The following is a 20,618-nucleotide window of genomic DNA, read 5'->3' as shown; positions in this document are numbered from 1 at the left end:
ATAATTCATGTACATTTTGACAAAGTTTTAAAATAAACCCGTTTTTTAAACAATTTTACATAAAAATTATAGTTTTGAGTATTAGCTACATGTACCTACATAGTCTAGTTAGTCCTATTATTTTATGTACACTTTAAGGAATAGCTATGAGCGGTTGTTGTTTAACTTATTGCGCGTCTTCACATRTTGATAATTTAAAGTGGCGTTTGTGCAATTTCGAAATTCGTTGTGTAATAAAAACCTAACCTTAACAAGTGTGATTTGTATAAATATATGTATATTGCAAATAATATAAAAATATATTTGCAAAATGTCATCCGCTTCCATAAGTAATCGACAGCTTACTGAAGAATTTATTCGGTGCGGCCGAAAAAGTGATAATATATGTTGACGCAGTTTTTGAGGGATAAATTCACTTCTTTTAGTGAAGATAAGGTGAAGTTAATTTAAGAACAAAGCATTAGTATGAAGTTGTTCGAAATGTGCTTAAAGACTTCGGATGTGATGTGTGCCACCGTATTATAGAGTTCGGGAGGAAAAAAGGTATTGTTACCCTGAAAATATTACTGTTACACCAATATCTGCACAAGTTGATTTGCAAGTTTTTTAGTCGAACTTCAACCATCGATGATATTTTAAAGAGTCTCTTAGTTACTTCTGATCCACTTTTATCAAGTGTAAGAGTTACAACTGTAATAAAACACATAGATCTATGAGAAGATGCAAAAGGACTACTTTTAMATTATAACTCAAACTTAGTAAATGAGAACGTATTATTTTGATAATCTTAATTTTCTTGATTACATGTTATCATTTTGTTCAACTATGCCTTTAAYTTTTTATTAGATTCAAGAACTCATTACTATTCATTATAATCAACATAAAATAAGAGCGATTAGATAGTGTTAAGTAAATATTTAATATATCGWAAATTTTCTCTGATACTACTACTTCTGACTACTACAACAGGCTATAGGCTCGCTATATCTTTTCACCAACTTCTTAAATSTAAGAAGTCACACTTATCAATAAAATTTAAATAAWCAAGCAGTTTTAAAATACGAACAACATTTTTGCCGAAAAATTCCGTTTCTAACATATTGTGCGACGTTGCCATTATACAAAGGGGATCTATCTATCAAGCAGTCAATAAGATTTGTCATTTCTTTGGTTTTTAAAGAACATAATTTTCTGGAAGCAATAAACTCAGTTGAAATTCATCCAATACTTCTCTAGAAAAGCGCGTCYTCAAATCTTCGTCAATTGTAGGAATGTACATTGAGACAATATAGTATTCATCGCAAGGACTCACGCAGATATTTTAGTGTTCTGTTCGGCGGCCGCAGATTATTGGTTTTTCATCGACAACTTTCAGTTTTGTCGTCATTTTTTTCGTGTCCAAATAAATGGATCGAAAACTGTTCCTCAGCTTTTGTCTTCGATTTCGGAACGTTACAAGCGGCGTATCTATCATATGTGATGCCTTTGACAGATCGATCGATTCTTTCTGAAGAATCACGATGAGTGAATGAGTTAGAGATAGAATATCACTTAGACAAAAATCCCCCATCCCCAACCCCAAGCATCGTTCCTTTTCCAGCWGTTTTCTTATTTTTCCAGTTCCGAACTTTTCTATGTTGAATAACTTAAAGGATAAACCGCGGAAAATGTATCAATCGAACTTATCCCAGATGGAGCTGAATGCCGCAATTTTCATAAATAGGCACACACTAAAGATATTATTCGTGCAAAGTTTTATCTCGCTAAATTAATTTCTTCTTTATTTGTGTACTGGAAACTGAATGAATTAAGTGGAATTTGAAATTGTGCAACATGGGAAGTAGGCGTGGTTGTTGTCCGATTTCGTCCATTTTCCCAACGTTAATAGACACCATGGAGCAGCGATTAGATGCCAAGAGTATACTGAAAAAGGTGTAGGTATATGAAACAATATATACGATTTTGGTTCCGGGATTACGATATTGTGCTACAACGAAGCCAGCTAGAGGATTACTCTTAAAATAGTGTACTTAAAACTGTGGAATAGGCGTACCGTGTTTTTCTGTTAAGTGTTTCCCACAAAAAACGAAATACKGAAAGCCTCAAAACTCTCGTTCTTCTAAATTTTAATGATCTACATTTCATATTTGATGCACGTACTTATGTATGTAATATATGTATATCTGCGACAGTTTCTCATTTCAGTAAATTACTTACCAAGCGGTCGGTGCTCAATAGAGAAGTGATGTATGGGACAGCCACCATTGTTCCACGTTGATAAYTTCAAATTCACACAAGAGGCATTAGTGGCAATCAGTTCATTCCCGTTCGGCGCCTGTGAGGCTGTATTCAATAAAGTATTTAACAAATGTTGTGTTAATGTTGAAATGTAGCTAAAATATATCGACTAATATACATAAAGTATAGTTATAAAATCAACTTTTGCTCTATAGAAATTTTYTTGTAACAGAATTTTTGGCAGGATTAACTATATAACTTTACGTATGCTTTCGCACTGTTTCTTTCTACCTTCTCGTTGACTTATGAGCATAAACACAATCTTTTTGAATTTGCTTACCTTTGCCCTTGGTCCAGACGTTAATTTCCTCGCTGGACATGCCGTCGCCAACAATATTATGCGCCGACATCTTGATGATATACTGATTGCCACATTTCAAGCCCGTAATCGTATAAGCGTTATTCTCTGGCATCAACTCGGTCTGTGCCCATGTCTCTCCTGTGATGCGGTACGAAATGGTATAGCCTTGCAAAGGGGCACCACCGTCGTCCGGCGGATCCCAGCTGACACGTATGCTATCAGCTGACGCATATTGCACAATGATTTGGGGGGCGACGGGTGGTTTCATGGCAATCACTTGATACTGAATCTCATCGCTTCCGAACAGATTATTCGCCGTACAAGTGTAATTTCCGGACAAATTGCTCTCTACGCCTGTTCACCAGGCGATTGCCRTTGGCCATTCAATTCATACATCCAACGTGTGGGTGTGTGCGATTGTCAAAATTTTCAATATGTAACGTCATTTGTTTGAATATTTTTGTTGGTGTATTTTCGAAAGCCGTTGTGTTGTGGTTGTAACATGCAACGAAAAATAAATTAAAATAGAAAAGGTTGCAAATATGTGCAGTTACATGGAAAATWGCATTTTTATTTCACAGATAATTGCAATTCAACCCGGCATTTCTCAGCTGAGTGGCCGTGTCTGCTTGACTAAAATTAGTAAAAGAGTGTCGTATGGCCGCCGAAGTGTCCAGGCGGCGTAAACAAGCGGAAGTAATCGCATTGTGCGAATAATATATTAATTTGAGGACCGTTGATGGAAATTGGATTTTAATTTCTATCAGATTTGAATATTACAGAAAACCATTTACTTAGACCAAAACCAAATAGCGAACGTTTTCATAAAAGAAACGGAARCACGCTGCGGTTGTAATTTGCTAGAACCACCAATGAAAAAATAACCAAGCAATTATCGATGAGATATAAGTAACCATGGCGAAAGTTTGGGCAAATAATTTTACTAACTTTCATTTATTACTATCACACTTACGGTGTATTTTTAAATTTCCTTCGTTAGTCACCTCATAGAAGGGGCTGAATGTGACAGGCCGGTCTCTGGTCAACCATCTAGCTCGTGGCGTCGGATTTCCCACAGCCAAACATTCCAAAATCAAGGCAGTGCCGACAGCTTTCCGAACTAGTTGTCCAAAAGAAGCGATCCGAGCAGGGGCTGTAAGAGTACTTATTGTTTTCAACTTTTCTTACAAATAATTTTGAAGCGCAGAGTTCAACGTTTCCGGTTTCTTAAAAATTTAGTGAGAGTTTATATAAAAGCGGGTTGATTCAAAAATCATAAAATATTAAAGTAAGTTCCCACTGCTATATAAAGTACACAATTTATGATAAAATATCCCAATAAAGGTTCATACATTCATTTCTTAATATGTTTAAATGGTTTTGTGGGAATCTTTGTCAATAATAATTTGGCTAAAGAAATCAGAACAAATCCCATACATTTTATTTACATATGCCATATTAGGTTCCTTTAAGTATTTTAATTTTTAATTCAGCAAAAACCCTTCTACAAATATAAATTATATAAAATAATTATTTAAATTATTTTCGAACATAGATAACTTATTATTGAGGTGATGTGAAACCATTCTATTCCATTTAGATTAAATTGGAAAATAGTTAGTTTGTTTCTGAGTCTTCATTTTAAGGTAGATTTTCTGTACCAAGTTGCAACACATTATGAAGACAGTGGGGAGCTCCGAAACTATGTACAGATTTTTAAGGCGAAATTGCTCAGTTTAAGCCTAAATAGCTTAATCATAAACTAAGGATGAAATCTAATTACTATTTGAAGTTAGAGCATACATCTTCAAACCGATGACTGCGGTATATCGATGAAGATCTAAAAGCTATGGGCTGCATTAACACACTTAAAATAATCACTTAAATAAATCATCCCTTGGTGCATGAGGAAATTATGTGTTGCTGCTGTTAATTTAATTTTTAATTTTCTATACGATCGAAAATTAATGTTGTTGTTGTTATGTATGCCGTTTTACTGCATTAACGTGCTTACAGAGCCATCAATCAGAGGACTGATGGTCCGCCACACACGYATACACTCTGACAAACTTACCACGCGTATTTGTGGTCTGCGCAACCACAGATGTTGGTTCGCCCTCTCCAACGGATGTTGACGCAGAAACCCAGAATTCGTACATTTGATTTTCTGCCAGCCCGCGTGCTTCATAGGTCACCGGATAACCATTTTCATCGACGCGCACCATATGAGCTGTTTAATGGTGGAGAGACAAGAAGGAGACGAAAGAGTCCAAAGATCCAGTAACAACCGCAACAGAGTAAGGCCACAACAAAAAGCCATATAATGCGTGAAAATTTTCCAATTTTTTAAAGTCAGTAAGAAAAGAAAAGAAAAAAAGTAATCAATGTTGTGATATTATATAACAAAGTCATACAATTAATCACAATAATTTAAAATATGTTTCAATAGAATAATGTAATAAAGTTATTAAAAACTGTTAAGTGCATCATCAAATTATTTTCTCCCAATCGTGACAATATTTTTAACAATAATTTTGCGCATTAATCCTTACTCTTTATACACACATATGAAAATGGGAATGTTATGGCAATATGGCGCACACTTTTTGGTGAGAATTCATAGCCCAAATTTTCTCGCCTGATTCAACCAATCACCAAATGGGCACCTTATTTAAAGATCCATTTATTAATGAARTCAGTTCAGACATTTAACTCTTCTTGATTTTGTTCGATAGCTAATCATCTTGACAGATAGCAGYGTTAATCCGGATTAACTGCACACTTAATCAGATACACATTTGGAGGGGACAGACGGATATTTTCACTGAAAATGGATAGAAGATAAACATTTGTGTTGTTAGCCGCCCCATAGTTACACAGCTGTCAGTGTTGCTTGTTTTTCATTCACAATGGACTAAAATTGGTCATTTTTAACAATGTTGCCAAAGAAAATGCAACCAACTCTCTAACTAACTGGGTCGCCTAGACCCAGCCCATTAATGAAGTCCAGTAGACTACTTGGCGCTAGCGATGCAATGCAATACCTATCCGGAAACAACACTCCAATGGCCATAGGTCTACGTCTACAGACTGCTGTGCAGTCAATCAAYAGATGCTCCGGGGTTTCAGGCTCCCTGTCGCAGAAACGGCAGTTGGCGCAAGCTGATAGGCCCATGCTGAGCAGATGCCTATTTAGCTTACAGTGGCCAGTGTACCATGCGACTAACAGCCTGAGCTCGTWCCTGGGGAGGTTTATTACAATTTTGAACCTTTTCAGTGCTCCTCCCTGCCTGCCCTTTCCTCTTTACSGAGCAGCTCCTTYATGGTATGGGGACCCACACCCGTAAAGGGTTCGGGTCCTATCATCTTGGTGGAGGATGCGGATCGRGCGAGCTCGTCCGCCAGTTCATTGCCGGCTATACCTTTGTCACCAGGCACCCAGATTAGGTGCACCTGGTTTTTTTCCGCAAGGCTATTCAGCCTCTCCCTATACTCCTGCACTAGAAGCGATTTGACCTCGTAAGTGGAGATCGCCTATCGCGCCGCCTGACTATCACTTAGAATGGCTATTCGCTCATTGCGATAGTTGCGATTAAGGTTTATTTCTATACATCGGCTTATGGCATAAACTTCTGCCTAGAAAATGCTCGGGAACTCACCCATGATTCCCTCCGACATTTTCGAGCAATCTGGGTACCATCTCATAGTACTGTTCCTCAACAACAGCTCGAGGTTGGAGTCGTTCCAATCGTCTTTGCTGCCGAGGGTAACCTTAAACTTTTTCCTGAGGTTAACCTTTTTGGTAGTTCTATCCCTCGGTAGGAGGGCCAATGGTAACTTGCCACTTATCATTTCCATCCTCTGGGATGACACTACTTTGCCTTTTCCACACCCATCTGGCGTTATTTGCAGACCGATGACCTAATGAAGCGGAGTAAGTTCAAGAAGAACCTCCAGTGCTGCCGTTGGACAGGTGCGCATTGCGCCCGTCATGCAGACACAGGCCAGCCGCTGTAGCTTCAGTAGCTTAGCCTTAACCGATGTTTGCGACGCTACTGAGGCCCAGGCCTATACCGCCCTATAAGTGATTATCGGTCTAGCTATCATGGTGTACAACCATCTAACTATCCTTGGCTTTAAACCCCAAGACCTTCCTGCCAGCCGATTGCACACCATTAAGGCTTTTGTCACTTTGACCAAGGTCAGGTTTACGTGCTGCTTCCACATGGGAGTTAAAACGAACACTCTGAATAGATACAGAATAAAGCAGTTAATCCGGACTAACGCCGTCTGTTAATGCTATAAGATATATTTAGCGTAGCAAAATCAGATTATTGGCCCATCGGTCCATTTATTGTGCTGTTACCATGCARATTTTTATTAGATCCAAAAAAATATGTTTATTAAAATAAGGGGACGCATGTGCAATCTCGTAGGTTAAATGAGGACAAATCGTACCTAATTTAACCAATAACAGAAAGCTCGTTCAACAAAAATAATTAATCTACACCTTAAGTAATAGCAATTTTTTTCTTGACTAGACTGAAAATTTGGTTTTCAAATTGAAATAAAACGCATATAGCTTATTGTTATGGCCAAGAATTTAGCTTTATTATAAAGATGGTTTGCCATTTACTTTAAAAAATTATTTCGAGCAAATGAGAGCCCTAATTTTTGACCAATATGTCAGCAATAAAGCGTCGAATATTCTCCTTCAAAACGACAATCGTCGTGCGTTTCCATTGACTGTACAATTACAGGAAGCTTCGTGTTTGAAGATACGTATATGGAACAAAGATCCAGACCAACTCCGAAAGAAAGTATTGTCAAATTGAACACCACATGTATAAAAAAAATTCCTGTTATATGTATCATAAAAGGTCCATGCACCTTATAAAAATGACCCAACAACTTAATCCCAATTTCCATTATTGAACTTAACAAATGCGCTGGGCAAGACACAAATTTTCCATCCTCAGGACAGAGAAGAATAAATGCAAAATTTGTGTAAGAAATAAAACGATTTAAAACGATTTAATTGTTCAGAAGAATACTAACMCAGGTATCCATTAACTAATAACATTTATTTTGACTTTGTTTTTGCACTCACATTTCGCTTGTCCTTTACGCCCAGCCTCGCGCGAATAAACTGTATAATGCGAAATTATTCCATTGCGATTTTTTGGCGGCAACCACGAAATCAATATTGAATCGGCCGTTAATGCGGCTGCTTTTATAGACGCTGGAGCGTCCGGCACATCGTCCTCTGTTTGGCAATATAACGGTTGACTGGACAACCCGTCACCAGTCGCTGTATAAGCCAATACACGCAGGGAGTAATTAGTCGCCTTATGGAGAGTGTGCAAGTAGGTCTCAAGATTGGAGGTACGCTTCACCTCTAGTTTTGCCGGGAAGTCAACTGAAAATATAAAACCAACATGTAAGGAAAGCGTTTGCAAAACTTTACGAGTATAAAGAAAATTCCGCGAAGGATTTCAACTGAAAATATTCGAATAAACCGAATTAATTACAATAAAAGTTTTATTTATGTAATATAAACTCAACAAAAGTGGCTAAGCATTAACATATATTCAAGAATTGTAATACACACACCTATATATATGTACTCGATTTCATACAAWTTTTTCATTTGACTATTAACAGAAAAAGATGGTCTCTAAAATAGTTGGAGGCGAGATACGAATTTCTGATACTAAGAAACAAGAGAAACCCGTTTTTTTTATCAGAACCTATTATTTATGATATCTCAGGGCTTCCAAAGTTATAGTTCGACTTTGACAATTTTGAGGTCTCAGATGGTATATCTTTACAATACTATTTGTGCGGAGTTTTCTCCCTTTAAATTCACTGATACTTGATTTGTATATGGTAAAATGAAATAATCAGGATGGCTTTAGATTGGTTGAAACTGAAGGACTAGCTTCTGAGGAATAGAATTTCACTTGAAAAACTGGACACTTCTATGCCAATTCACCGGCGCCTGTGGGCCTCCTTCGTGATAACTTAGCTGTAAAACTTAAATTTGCCTCTGTCGTATTAAGGTAGTCAGTTATCGCACTTTAAGTAGTTTTCAACCTAACCTTCAAATTGAAAGTAGGCGAGGTTATCATCTAATTTATTGCGAGAAAATTGGGAAAATGTATTATTTCAACAGCAAAGTTTTTGTGAAAAAAAAATATTATTTTAAATAGAAATAGTCATGGAAATTTACAGTTAAGTTGTTGTTTTTTTTTTTTTTAGTGTTCATAACAGTATCAAATTAGTTTTAATTGTTTGCATATTTGCAAACTTCAAATGGATTAATTTCAATAAAGGACAATAATTAGCTGTATGGAGAGGTACATTGTAGGTACATTTGTAGCTAATGGCAGATAACAAAGATTTGATATCAACTCTGTGTATCGTACCAAATCATTCGTGCTATTACATAACAATTTCATTCCAAAGATAAACTTGTAGACAAAATAAAACAACACATTGATAGCTGGGTAGAGCATTATCCCGCTTGCACTTTAAAACCACTACTGTCTACCACATATTAACACCATTCATAGGGAAGTTGCAAAAGGGCGATGACGCTACATCGTTTTCCTACTTACAATCCCATTAAAATGGCAGGAGCATACGGCAATGTGTGAGTGTGAAATACATGCTGTTGTTCGAACTTACTTTGATTCACAATGGGCCGATATAAAATTTTATAGCCTTGGATTATTCCACCATGAAATTGCAATGGCGGTTCTAGCCAGGATATCTTCAGACTTTGCGACGACAATGCGGTACAATTGACATGCTGCGGAGGCGCTTCAGGCACTGTAAAGAGAAACCAGACATAACCAAAAACAAAAATTTCCACTGTAATAGTTTAATATACAAACACTTATTCATAGAAACCGGTTATCTGTGCCGCAGTTTGAATTAAAATTGTTTAAATTAGTTGTTTGTTTAGTTGCTTAAAATTTCTAGGTGATCAAAGCAAATGACAATAGAAATGAGCCACTTTAGGTAGGTGTTTCTCCTTTAATGCTGTGTCAGCACATGCGGCAATTACATACTATATATACATACTATATATACTTTTATATGGTAAACATGCAGAATTCCAAGATGGAAAAATCTAAAGATAATGAATGAACCTTAAACGGTTCTCAAGCCTGATATAATATTAAGTACAGACGTATGAATGAAATCTAAAGGATCGGAATCGATAGAAATCAAAAGTTCGATCGAGTTTAGGAAGCACTTCGTTAAAATATATGGTTACAATTTCGAGTAGTTGTAGCTAGTTCCTCTACGCTTGATTTGTCTTACAGGGAATTAGAGAAGCGCACATTGACTAACATTTACTCAYACACTACTACAAACTGCAGGCACAAAATACTTATACCAACAGCACTTTTATGTAAGTTCCACAGGAACAAAATCTCTTAAAAACAGCATTCAACAGCTATAAAATTACTCACCACCCTCGGCTGTCGTTCCGAAAATGGCGGCACTCCAGGGTCCCGAACCAAAACTGTTGAGTGCACGCACAGTCACCGCGTACCTGGTGTATTTGCGCAAGCCGCGAATGGTTGCCTTTGTGGTGGCCCAACCACTTACAATCACCGACTTGAGTGAATTATTGACAACGCTAATGTAGTTGATGTTCTGTTTTTCCTCGCTGCAGTTAACGGTATAGCCGATGAGTTCACCATTCCAAGATTCTCGGGATGGTATCTGCAAAGACGTAAAAAAATATAAATGGAAAGACAAGGCGTTATTTCAAGTAAGTGGAATGAATGAAATGGAAAATTTTTGTTTTTGCGCCCACGAAGACCACACGTTTGCGTATGTGGTGTGGTATGAAGTATTTTCACGAACATGCAATACTTGTATAAACCAGGTACCATTATAATCATTGAATTATTAATTGTGAGGGAAAAGGTGTGAGAAGTAAATAAAGATTTGGACAAGGTTGGTCGCGGGCTCATGAAAATAATTGTATATTGTTTACTACAGCAATTAGTTGAATGTTGGCTATTGGCAAAAACAGATTTTTGAATATGATTTTAAAAGAAATCAAAGAATCTAATATACCCTTCACAAGTGCATTTATTTTAGTGACTATGTGTTCAGTTTGTATGGAAACTATATGCTATAGTAATCCGATCTAAACCATTATTTCGGGGATTATACTATTATCTTATAGTCCTGTCAGACGACATCGCAAATATGCATCAGCGGGCTTAATTTACATTTACTTGCGCATTTGACTCATGTTAATGCAAGTTTGTAATGCACAAGAATTTCGTGCATTTAACTCAATTTACCAAATTTGAGTAGGCAACACTGCTCAAAAATGGCCGATTTTTTCTATTTTTTGACAGATGTCGCTTGAAATCTACCACCTCCTTCCTGCTAATTAATTGCCATACAAGCCCTTGACTCCGATCGTTCGGTTTGTATGACAGCTATATGCTATACTGAGCCGATCTAAACAATTTMTTCTGATATAACATTATTATTGCAATAACTCCTACCAAATTTCGTGAAGATATATCGTCAAATGGGGAACTTTCCCGTGCAAGCATTTGATTCCGATCATTCAGTTTGTATGGCTGCTATATGCTATAGTTAACCGATTTGAGCAATTTCTTCGGATATTACATTATTATCTTTGAACATAACCTGTGCCAATTTTTGTGAAGATATATCGTCAAATGTGAAAGTTTTTCATACAAGAACTTGATTCCGATAGWTCAGTTTGTATGACAGCTATATGTTATAGTAGTCTGATATCGGCAGTTCCGATATGAGCAGCTTCTTGAAGAAAAAATTACGTTCACAAAATTTCAAAACGATATCTTAAAACAGAGGGACATACAAACACTCGGACATGGCTAAATGAACTCAGCTCAATAAACTGATCATTTATATATAAACKTCATAGGCTCTCCGACGCTCYCTTCTGGGTGTTACAAACTTCGTCAAATCAGTCAATCAAAACAAAATTCGTCAGATTTAATGGGATGAAATATAGTGCTCTCAAACTTTTAATTGACAATTCTAAAAGACCGTATCACCTTKATTCATCAAATATTTTAAAGCCTGTCATACTCTTCTTTGGTAATCGTCTACTACAAAGCCTCATTGTTTTAAGTGTACTTTATGSTAGATTGTAGAGCTATTAAAATTTTAGAGATATCATAAACATTTACTAACCTAAATATCTCTTTGGATTTGTGTACATTAAGTCACAAAACGGAAAGTAGGTAATTATTATAACCAAAATCAAACCTATATTTGATCCCAAGTAGAAAAATCTTGGATCTTAATGGAAATGCGATCTGTCATAAAATATGAATTTTTAAATTAGATAGCCACCTGATAGTGCTGGAAGAAATCGTGCAAGAAGTATATTATCACTAACCTGCCATGTCACAATCAATTCACTTTCGCCACCTGTCTGCACCTGCACATTTGARGGTGCTTCGGTTGGAGCCTCTTCCTGCGTTTTCAGCACAATAGGATCGGTGAATGGACTCCGCTCGATTTCGTTGATTGCCTGCATACGAATGAGAAAAGTAGTTGCCGGAGTCAAGCCTGYCACAATGGCACTTTCCCGCAAATCGCTGTCATAGCTGTCAATACAAAGGAACAAAAATAACGATGAAACCCATATCTACCATCAAGAGTGTACTGTGATAAACAAATATAGCATGTAAAAGCGATTGAATGCATATATAGTAAGTGTGGTAAATGCTGCACACATTCATTGACTGAATATGAACGAACCTCCGGCTAATACTTGTCGACGGCAGAGTGACATTGATGATGTTTGGACCACTCCAATCTCCACCCGCCATCCCAAGCGCAGCATGTGATTGCAAATATTTCAACGGCTGATATTGTACGAGATAGCTGAGCACTGGCGAATTACCATCGAATGGGCGCCGCCACGACAGCTTTACGGTACGTGAGCCCACCTCAAAGACTTCCAGCACAGATGGAGTGTCAGGACGTTCTTGAACAGCCAAGAAGATGACGAGCTCAGTGCGTCCATACGGATTTTCGGCAACGCAACGATAAATGCCCGAATCGTGACGATCCGAACGGGCAATGGTCAGCTGTGAGTCGACGCCCTTGTCCGTTTTCATTTCCGCAATGCTAAAACGGAAATTGTTCAGATCAATGCGGCCGTTGTTGTGTGTCCACGAAATTGCGATGGGCTCGTCGCCTTTCGCCTGGCAGTCGAGACTAACGGGGTCATTGCGTCGTGATGATACATTTCGTGCTGCTTGTTCGAAGCGGGCGGGTTCTAAAACAAACACGACCAAAATAAGGCGAATGCTTGGAAAATAATTTGCTTTTAAATCCGCGTGAAAGTTCACTTACCATTCACATTGATGCGTATAATTTTTTTGAGACCGACGCCAATATCGTTTGTTGCGTGACACATGTAGTAGCCCTCATCAATGTCCGTGGCTAGATTAAGCACAAGCGAGTTGTTGCGCATGTTGAGCGGCTTAAAGTCTTGTGACAATTTGCCTGAAAAAAAATTAAATGGACTTTTACTGCCATACTCAATAAATTTGAATGTAACTTTGTAAATTATCTGGTGCTAAATCTTGCTGTCTTGCTCATTTTATGCATTCTAAATTTGAGCAAACAGCACCAGCTGTTCAGCGTATAGATGCCCATCAATGCTMAAATGGCTTAATTAATATTCCAACATTTCTGACATTAATTTATTTGCTTTTATTAACATTTTCTATCGCGAATAGTTTTGTATTTTTTCCTCTAATTTGCGTTGTACCTTTATCCTCTTATGTCCGTTGCGGAATCGGCAACCACGCAAAATTTAGCTCAACCCCAAATTCAGTTGCGAACCCAAAGTCGTCGTCTATAAAACTTTAATGAACTCGCATATCAGGATTAAGTTTACTGCCATCGCGTTCACCCTTTTCACTTGTGCTGAGCCGTTTCATTCGATTTTTTCACCGAACYTGGTAACCGATTTGCAACAGACAGCCATTAGAGACTTGCAACAGTGCGAGCTGTACCCGCATAACGATTGTTACATACAAATATTCTACTACCACTTTTGCAAAACTCTCATGCTGTAGCTTTTCCTCATCCCTTTAATAGAATATAGTATTTACTTCTGTGCACTACTCACCCTGCCCTTTGAACCAGGTAATAGTTGGTATCGGATATCCTTCCGCCTCGCAATTTATCGATATTGTATTGCCAAGCATAATGGCCGTATCCATTGGCTCCAGTGCCCAGCGTGGCGCAACTTAACAAACGCGTTCCCGGACRAACGGACACATTCACGTGTGCACAAGGAGCGGAAATCAGCGTGCGCGTCGGAAATGCGATAACGAACATGGCGAGTTATGTGTTGTTGGATGTGATGAGCAGCATCGTTATTATGAAAGCAGGAAAGTAGCAAATATCCCAAGTAGAAAAACAAATAACAAAATTAACAGCAACATCTATGTGGATAAAAGAGGCAAAAGGTTGCTTGCTCTATGTCGCTTAAGAGTTTTTCTATGGAAGATACGTGGACCAGAAAACTTTTACGACCGGATAGAAGAATTTAAAGTTAAATTAACGAAAAATCGAATGCGATTTATTTCAGTGAAATGGGGTTATGAGGACTTTTACTTACACATACATACATATATAAAYACATCAAAAAGTAAAAATATTCAAAGCCAAAAAAAGGAAACTAAATGGAGGTGTAATTGAAGTAGAGAAGGTAACAGGCTTGGGGAAAAACTTTAAAGAATGCCTTATACTAACAAGTTTTTTCAAAAACCGTATAATAAATTTTAATGTTCTTTGGGTTATAGTGTATACATGAACAAAAAAAAATATATAATGGTTATATATAATTAATTTATTCATTTTAACTTATTACTATATCCAATATTATAAATTTTTTGTAAGATACCTTACATATTGACCGATATATAGAACGTGTAACTTAATGTTTCTGACGTATTTATTTAGTGACCGTTAGGTGAGAAATGGGCGGGGTTATCATCGTATTTTGTCCATTTTYACTTGCTAACGGACTTGTCGTGAGCGAATTTATTTTATAAAGATTAACTTCCTTTTGAGATAAGTAAAACAAAAGCTTCAAATGAGTGGCATATCCAAGAGAAGACGCTCAATTACAGAAGATTTCCAACGCATATYCGGGGTATTGGAATAATTGAATTATAATCAAGATACGCCATCTCTTGGCCATCCGTAAAAATTTTGTCATAGATAAAATAGATAAATTATTTAAAAATCATTATCAGAAAAAGAGTATTTCTAAGTTCTTCATTGAAGAAGCCAAGCTAAAAGCTCTTGAGATGCATCAAGCTGCAGAATAAATCTATACTAGGTATAGATGACTGRCAGTAGAAAAGGAGGAGAAGCTCAATAAAGCGAGTAAGCTCATACAAGTGGTCATATGCGGGGAGTCGATATAGGCTCAAACGACGGCTGATAGTAAAATCAGCTTCGTTAACAGCAAGGCAAGGAAGATCAAGCAAAAGTAATATAAACTAAGGTCATTTATTATCATCRAAAAGTTATAATCGCATTTTATTGTCCTAACTATCAATCACAGCAGATAACATAGTGGTGAGAGTGGAACAGGAAGGAGGTAATTTCTTTCTGGTGTCAACGCACAAGGTTAAGACTGACAGAGAAAAGCAACAGATATCCAATATGGTGCGACGCCAACACGAGACCTACCATATGGCTACACACTTGTGTCTGTGTAGGGGTGATTCGCTATCGCAATATGTATGTACATCTGATATAGTTATCTAAGTATATGTAATGGGGGAAAAATTTTCAAGTGGGGAGGAAGTCTTGCATCCCACGCTATCAATAGAATCAGACGACCAGACTCGTCGATGATTAGAGGATGTCCGAGAAGCAATCTATGTCGCATCACATCTGGATACTTTTTAGAATTCGCGAGAAATTCAATACTCTCCTCCGATATCGAAACTTCATAAAAACAGGATGGGCTAAATTTTTTATGTCAGCAATAAAATGCTTAGAAGCAAGTTGGTTTAAAATAGAATCAGTAATTCTCAAAACCTTAACCAGATCCTAACCTACTTCTTCAATAAATCAAAACCGTTAACCGTGCRTAAAAAAAAGAAGTCCACTCCTTGGTGGAACAGTGACCTTAAAAGCCATTGTTCGCCAACTGAGTAAAGTCTTTGGTGACAGCTATACTATSTTGGAGCTACGAAGGAATTAGGTAATCAGTTGCAGACTCATGGCAGCTTTTCTGCAAATCGATAAAAAGATGCAAAGAATCAACTAGACAGATTCAGATACTAAGTATACGGAACACTTCAATACTTGTATATCTTGCCTAAAGACGATAGTGGCGCATGAACCTCCTCTGCTGGAGAATCTCTGGAGGAACTCCTGAAAACACACTTCTCTGGTAGTCAGCAAACCGCATTGCAAACAAAGAGAAAATTATAAACGCTATAAACAGATTCTTGCCATTTAAAGTAACGGGTTCAGATGGAATATTTCCCATAATGATGCAAAAGCTAAAATAACCAATGTTCTAAAGTTAGAAAATATATCCAAAGAAGATAGCTAGTCAAAGTGGTGTTCTTCCCTAATGCGAATGATTTTAATTTCTATCAGCCTTGCTATATAGGCATAGATGAAAAGGATGCTTACAGCATCAAATGGTTCAGCGGCATGAATAAGCTACGTAAGCAGAGGCACTTCTCAAAAAGATACCCTTTCACAGTTTTTATAGATGGTGGCGCTAAATGGAATACTACTTTAACTCAATAGCGAAGTGAAGTAGTAACATATGCAGATGACATGGTAGTGATGGTATCAGGAAATGTGTCCTTCCACAATCTGTCAGGTGAATAAAACCAAAATGCCTCAATTTAATCTGCCTTTACTCGGCGGTACAACAATTTTTCTGGCCCCAACAGCTAATATATATGGATTTGAATTTCGATACCAAATTGAATTGCAAAATAACACTTAGCATGTACTGGGGCCTTAAACCGAGTATAGGTATGTGAATGTATATGGCCGCCATCAGGTCAATTATAATTTAGTCATGCCCGACTGATGTTTTCAATATAATCCTGCTTCAGCTGCCTATAAACGCCTTCACACGGAAAGTAACAGCAAGCTCTGATATAAGAATGCAGGAATTATGGTGCGTAGTTAACAATTGCAGATAGGCTTTAACCCCACCAACAGGTCAACTCCACTTGCCCTTAATTTGGGTTCCCGGCCACAAGAACATTTTCGATAACAAAAAAGCAGACGAGTTGGCCAACTAGTAGCCACTTTAGATGAATTTGAAGCGGAGTTAATATCATGTCCATTGGAAATGATCAAAAGAGAGCTTTATATTCACTCTGAATAAATAGCTCTGAGCAGATGGAAATCAATGGCCAACTGCCAGATAGGGAAGCAGACATGAAAGGTATGAAAAGACTAGAACCAAGTCCAGGAATAGTATGTTCAGACTTACAGCTGCTATAACGGGAACAAGCGTATTGGAGATCAGGCCTATAACAATATTTCCACTTCCACTTTTCCACTTTCTATATGACTGCCCCGACTATGTGACAGAATACTTGGAACACATCAAGTAATTTAAATGGATGCCCAGAAAAAGCATTGCGGAGATAATAAAATCTTTATACGTAACATTTTTAAATAAATTTAATAACTTCAATTACATGTTATCTGAAAACTATTATAATTTTATTTTGGTTTGTTTTTTTTTTTGCTGTTCTAAATTGTTTTTAGGAAATGTTAAATATAAATTACAAATGTGGTGATATTCTTCAAAGTATGATAAATAAAATATAGTTTTGCTATTGTCGACGCGATTAAACTCGCTTAGGTAGCTATAGAGCCAATAAAGGGCAATTTGATTTCAAAGGTTAACTAACTTTTAATCGAAAGAGCGCTCAGTAAGGCGAGTGTTTGAACTATTAATCTTTTCCAAACTCAAGAAAGTGAACATTGGGGTATTCGGATCCTAAACCATTGGTAGTTCAGTTACTTACCTCGCACTTGTAATTCTGCAGTGTAGTTCACCTTTGCTGCCGCATTGCTCGCATAGCAGGTATATTTACCGCTATGCTTTGCGCTGATATCCTTGAACACCAAAAGCGAATAGAATTCCTCCTTTTTCTCGGTAATCTTGGAATTTGTAAAACAAAAATAACACACGAGAAATATAAAACGCAATTGAAACGTCTAGTGAATGCAGTCTTCTTCTTTTTTGTTAATTTAACGCTAAAAACAACTTAGACACTTTGCTTCAAAAGTGTTGTAGCACAGCAGCATACCAAAAGTAAGTGTATTTTTGCTTCTTTGCCATGTAGCAAATAAGTTTTAACTAACTCTTTTCAACTTACTGCAGTCACACTTAAACTTTTAATTTTATTTTTTCTCTTTGCTACTTGTGTGGTCGACCATATGTTTGAGTATGCATTTTCTTTCAGAATCCCATGGAGTTTTGGATTGATCAACTCACCTGCAAACTTGTTGGTATGGACATGTCATCCTTCTTCCAACTGAAATAGATTGGCATATCACCAGATGAAACGGCACAAGTTATCTGYGCGCGTCCTCCCTCTTGCAGATTCTTGGGAAACTTGAATGCTTCAATCACTGGTGGGCCTGTAGGGAAGAAGCACAGTAAAATGGGAACAAAAAAGTTATTTTGGCACACAATAATTGCGGACAAATTTATATAACCAAAATTCAATGTTATTTAAGATTGGTTTTGCAAGATTACCTTCAGGTTACATTTTGGGCGGAAAACAGACAGTTTCGAGACCGGAATAAAATTAATAAACTTTGAGTATAAAACCCAATTATGTCTCCTGACTGCCAATGATTTAAATAATTACATAAGCATTGACTTACTCAAAACATAATACGCAACATGATATTTATACTCTCGCAACAAAGTTGCTAAAGAGAGTATTATAGTTTTGTTCACATAACGGTTGTTTGTAAGTCCTAAAACTAAAAGAGTGAGATATAGGGTTATATATTTCCTGAGAATATACAGCGAAAATTTCAGACAGAAGTTCGAAATATTTCAGGAGTTATAACGAGTTTCCCAGAGCTCATCGGAGTCCTCTCGGAGTTGTTGAACTTTAATTTTTTTTTTTCTATTGAACCGATTGCTTTCAAATTTGAACAGGTTGTTTTACACGTTTACAGTTCTCGTCGGTACTAACAAGCATTYTGTCCCCTAACTTTTTATTTTACAACCCTTTCTTTACTCAAATAAAAGAACTTTTTTCCGCCATTTTGTTATTTACCCTTGAAAGTTCCGACCCGATGGAATAAAAGGACGATGTGACCAAAGATGCCTTTATGAGTGCTTGGAGCGCACTTATGAGAGCTGCCCCGCCACAATGTAAAAAACGTACTTGRCGACTTTAACGCCAGGGTGGGCAAAGAAGGTATCTTTGGCAATACGGTCGGTAAATTCAGCCTCCACGAGGAAACATCCCCAAATGGATTAAGGCTGATCGACTTCGCCGGRACTCGWAATATGGTTACCTTTAGTACTAGATTTCAGCTTAAGAAGATTCATCAAGCTACCTGGCTGTCTCCGGATCGAAAAACCACCAACCAGATTGATCATGTTGTGACAGACGGAAGACACGTCTCCAGTGTTTTAGATGTGCGTGTGCTCCGAGGTCCTAACATCGACTCGGACCACTATCTTGTTGTAGCCAAGATTCGCACTCGCCTCTGTGCAGCAAAAAACGCACGCCATCAAACAAAAGGAAGGTTCAACTTCGAGAAGCTGCAATCACAACAGATCGAAAGATTTTCTACTCGGCTTRCACTCCTGCTCTCTGAGAGCACTCGTCAACAACTCGGTATAATGGAATTGTGGGACGCCATTTCAAACTCCTTACGTACAGTTGCAACCGAAACCATTGGTTTTAGGAAAGTGCAAAAGAACAACTGGTGCGACGAGGAGTTTCGTTTCGCAGCGGAAAGAAAATAGTCTGCCTACCTCGCAACGTTACGATCGACCACAAGTCGTGCGGGATGGCATAGATACCGAGACTTGAAGAGGGRAACGASACGCATTTGCGGACAGAAAAAGAAAGAAGCCAAATGCGTGAGTACGRAGAGCTTGATAAACTGGCCGACAGGGGTAAAATGCGGCAGCTTTCAGTAGGTTTCAAGACTGGAGCATACTCTTGTAAAACYCCCAAARRAGATCTAGTCACCGATGYCCAGAGCATACTTAAATTATGGGGGAACACTTCTCCAGCMTGCTGAATGCCAGTGAGCGCACAACGCCARGAGAAGGCGAACCCGATTCCCCAATCGATGATGATGAAGCAGACGTTCCATTGCCCAACCATGAAGAAGTTCGAATAGCAATTACCCGCCTGAAGAATAASAAAGCGGCGGGGCCGATGGATTGCCGGCCGAGCTATTCAAACATGGCGGCGAAGAACTGATAAGGAGCATGCATCAGCTTCTTTGTAAAATATGGTCGAACGAAAGCATGCCTAACGATTGGAATTTAAGTGTGATGTGACCAAYCCATAAGAAAGGAGACCCCACAATCTGCGCCAACTACTKTGGGATAAGCCTCCTTAACATCGCGTATAAGGTTCTATCGAGCGTATTGTGTGAAAGATTAAAGCCCACCGTCAACAAACTGATTTGACYTTATCAGTGTGGCTTTAGACCTGCCAAATCAACAACCGACCAGATATTCACCATGCGCCAAATCTTGGAAAAGACCCGTGAAAGGAGAATCGACACAYACCACTTCTTCGTCGATTTCAAACCTGCTTTCGACAGCACGAAAAGGACYTGCCTTTATGCCGCGATGTCTGAATTTGGTATCCCTGCAAAACTTATACGGCTGTGTAAGCTGACGTCGACCAGCACCAAAAGCTCCGTCAGAATCGGGAAGAACTTCTCCGAGCCGTTCGATACCAAACGA

At 37.9% G+C, this 20,618-nt stretch overlaps 1 protein-coding gene across 10 annotated transcripts in view; it reads right to left on the bottom strand.

Annotated features, from left to right (window-relative positions):
* LOC108969803 (Down syndrome cell adhesion molecule-like protein Dscam2) overlaps positions 1–20,618 on the bottom strand; it is a 138,771-nt gene that overhangs the window by 21,402 nt on the left and 96,751 nt on the right. For 9 of the 10 annotated variants that reach the window (XR_001993425.1, XR_001993426.1, XM_018934733.1 and 6 more), the window contains 13 exons: positions 18,159–18,304; positions 17,686–17,821; positions 13,782–13,901; positions 12,998–13,150; positions 12,398–12,920; positions 12,033–12,243; positions 10,084–10,339; positions 9,290–9,433; positions 7,710–8,018; positions 4,674–4,829; positions 3,573–3,752; positions 2,579–2,953; positions 2,218–2,343 (listed from right to left, as the gene is read on the bottom strand). Coding sequence is in view for 8 of the 10 variants with exons in the window: in XM_018934733.1 (XP_018790278.1) it covers positions 2,218–2,343; positions 2,579–2,953; positions 3,573–3,752; positions 4,674–4,829; positions 7,710–8,018; positions 9,290–9,433; positions 10,084–10,339; positions 12,033–12,243; positions 12,398–12,920; positions 12,998–13,150; positions 13,782–13,901; positions 17,686–17,821; positions 18,159–18,304 (2,835 nt within the window). In the remaining 2 variants the exon portion in view is untranslated. Of the gene's footprint in view, positions 1–2,217; positions 2,344–2,578; positions 2,954–3,572; positions 3,764–4,673; positions 4,830–7,709; positions 8,019–9,289; positions 9,434–10,083; positions 10,340–12,032; positions 12,244–12,397; positions 12,921–12,997; positions 13,151–13,781; positions 13,902–17,685; positions 17,822–18,158; positions 18,305–20,618 lie in introns of those variants that run through there. The other variant, XM_018934741.1, reaches the window with a different exon arrangement.

The sequence above is a fragment of the Bactrocera latifrons genome, unplaced genomic scaffold (genome assembly GCF_001853355.1).
Source record: "Bactrocera latifrons isolate USDA-ARS-PBARC rearing strain unplaced genomic scaffold, ASM185335v1 scaffold_266, whole genome shotgun sequence".
NCBI lineage: Eukaryota > Metazoa > Arthropoda > Insecta > Diptera > Tephritidae > Bactrocera > Bactrocera latifrons.
The sequence above is the reverse complement of the archived record's forward strand: the minus strand, read 5'-3'. Positions and strand labels throughout refer to the sequence as shown.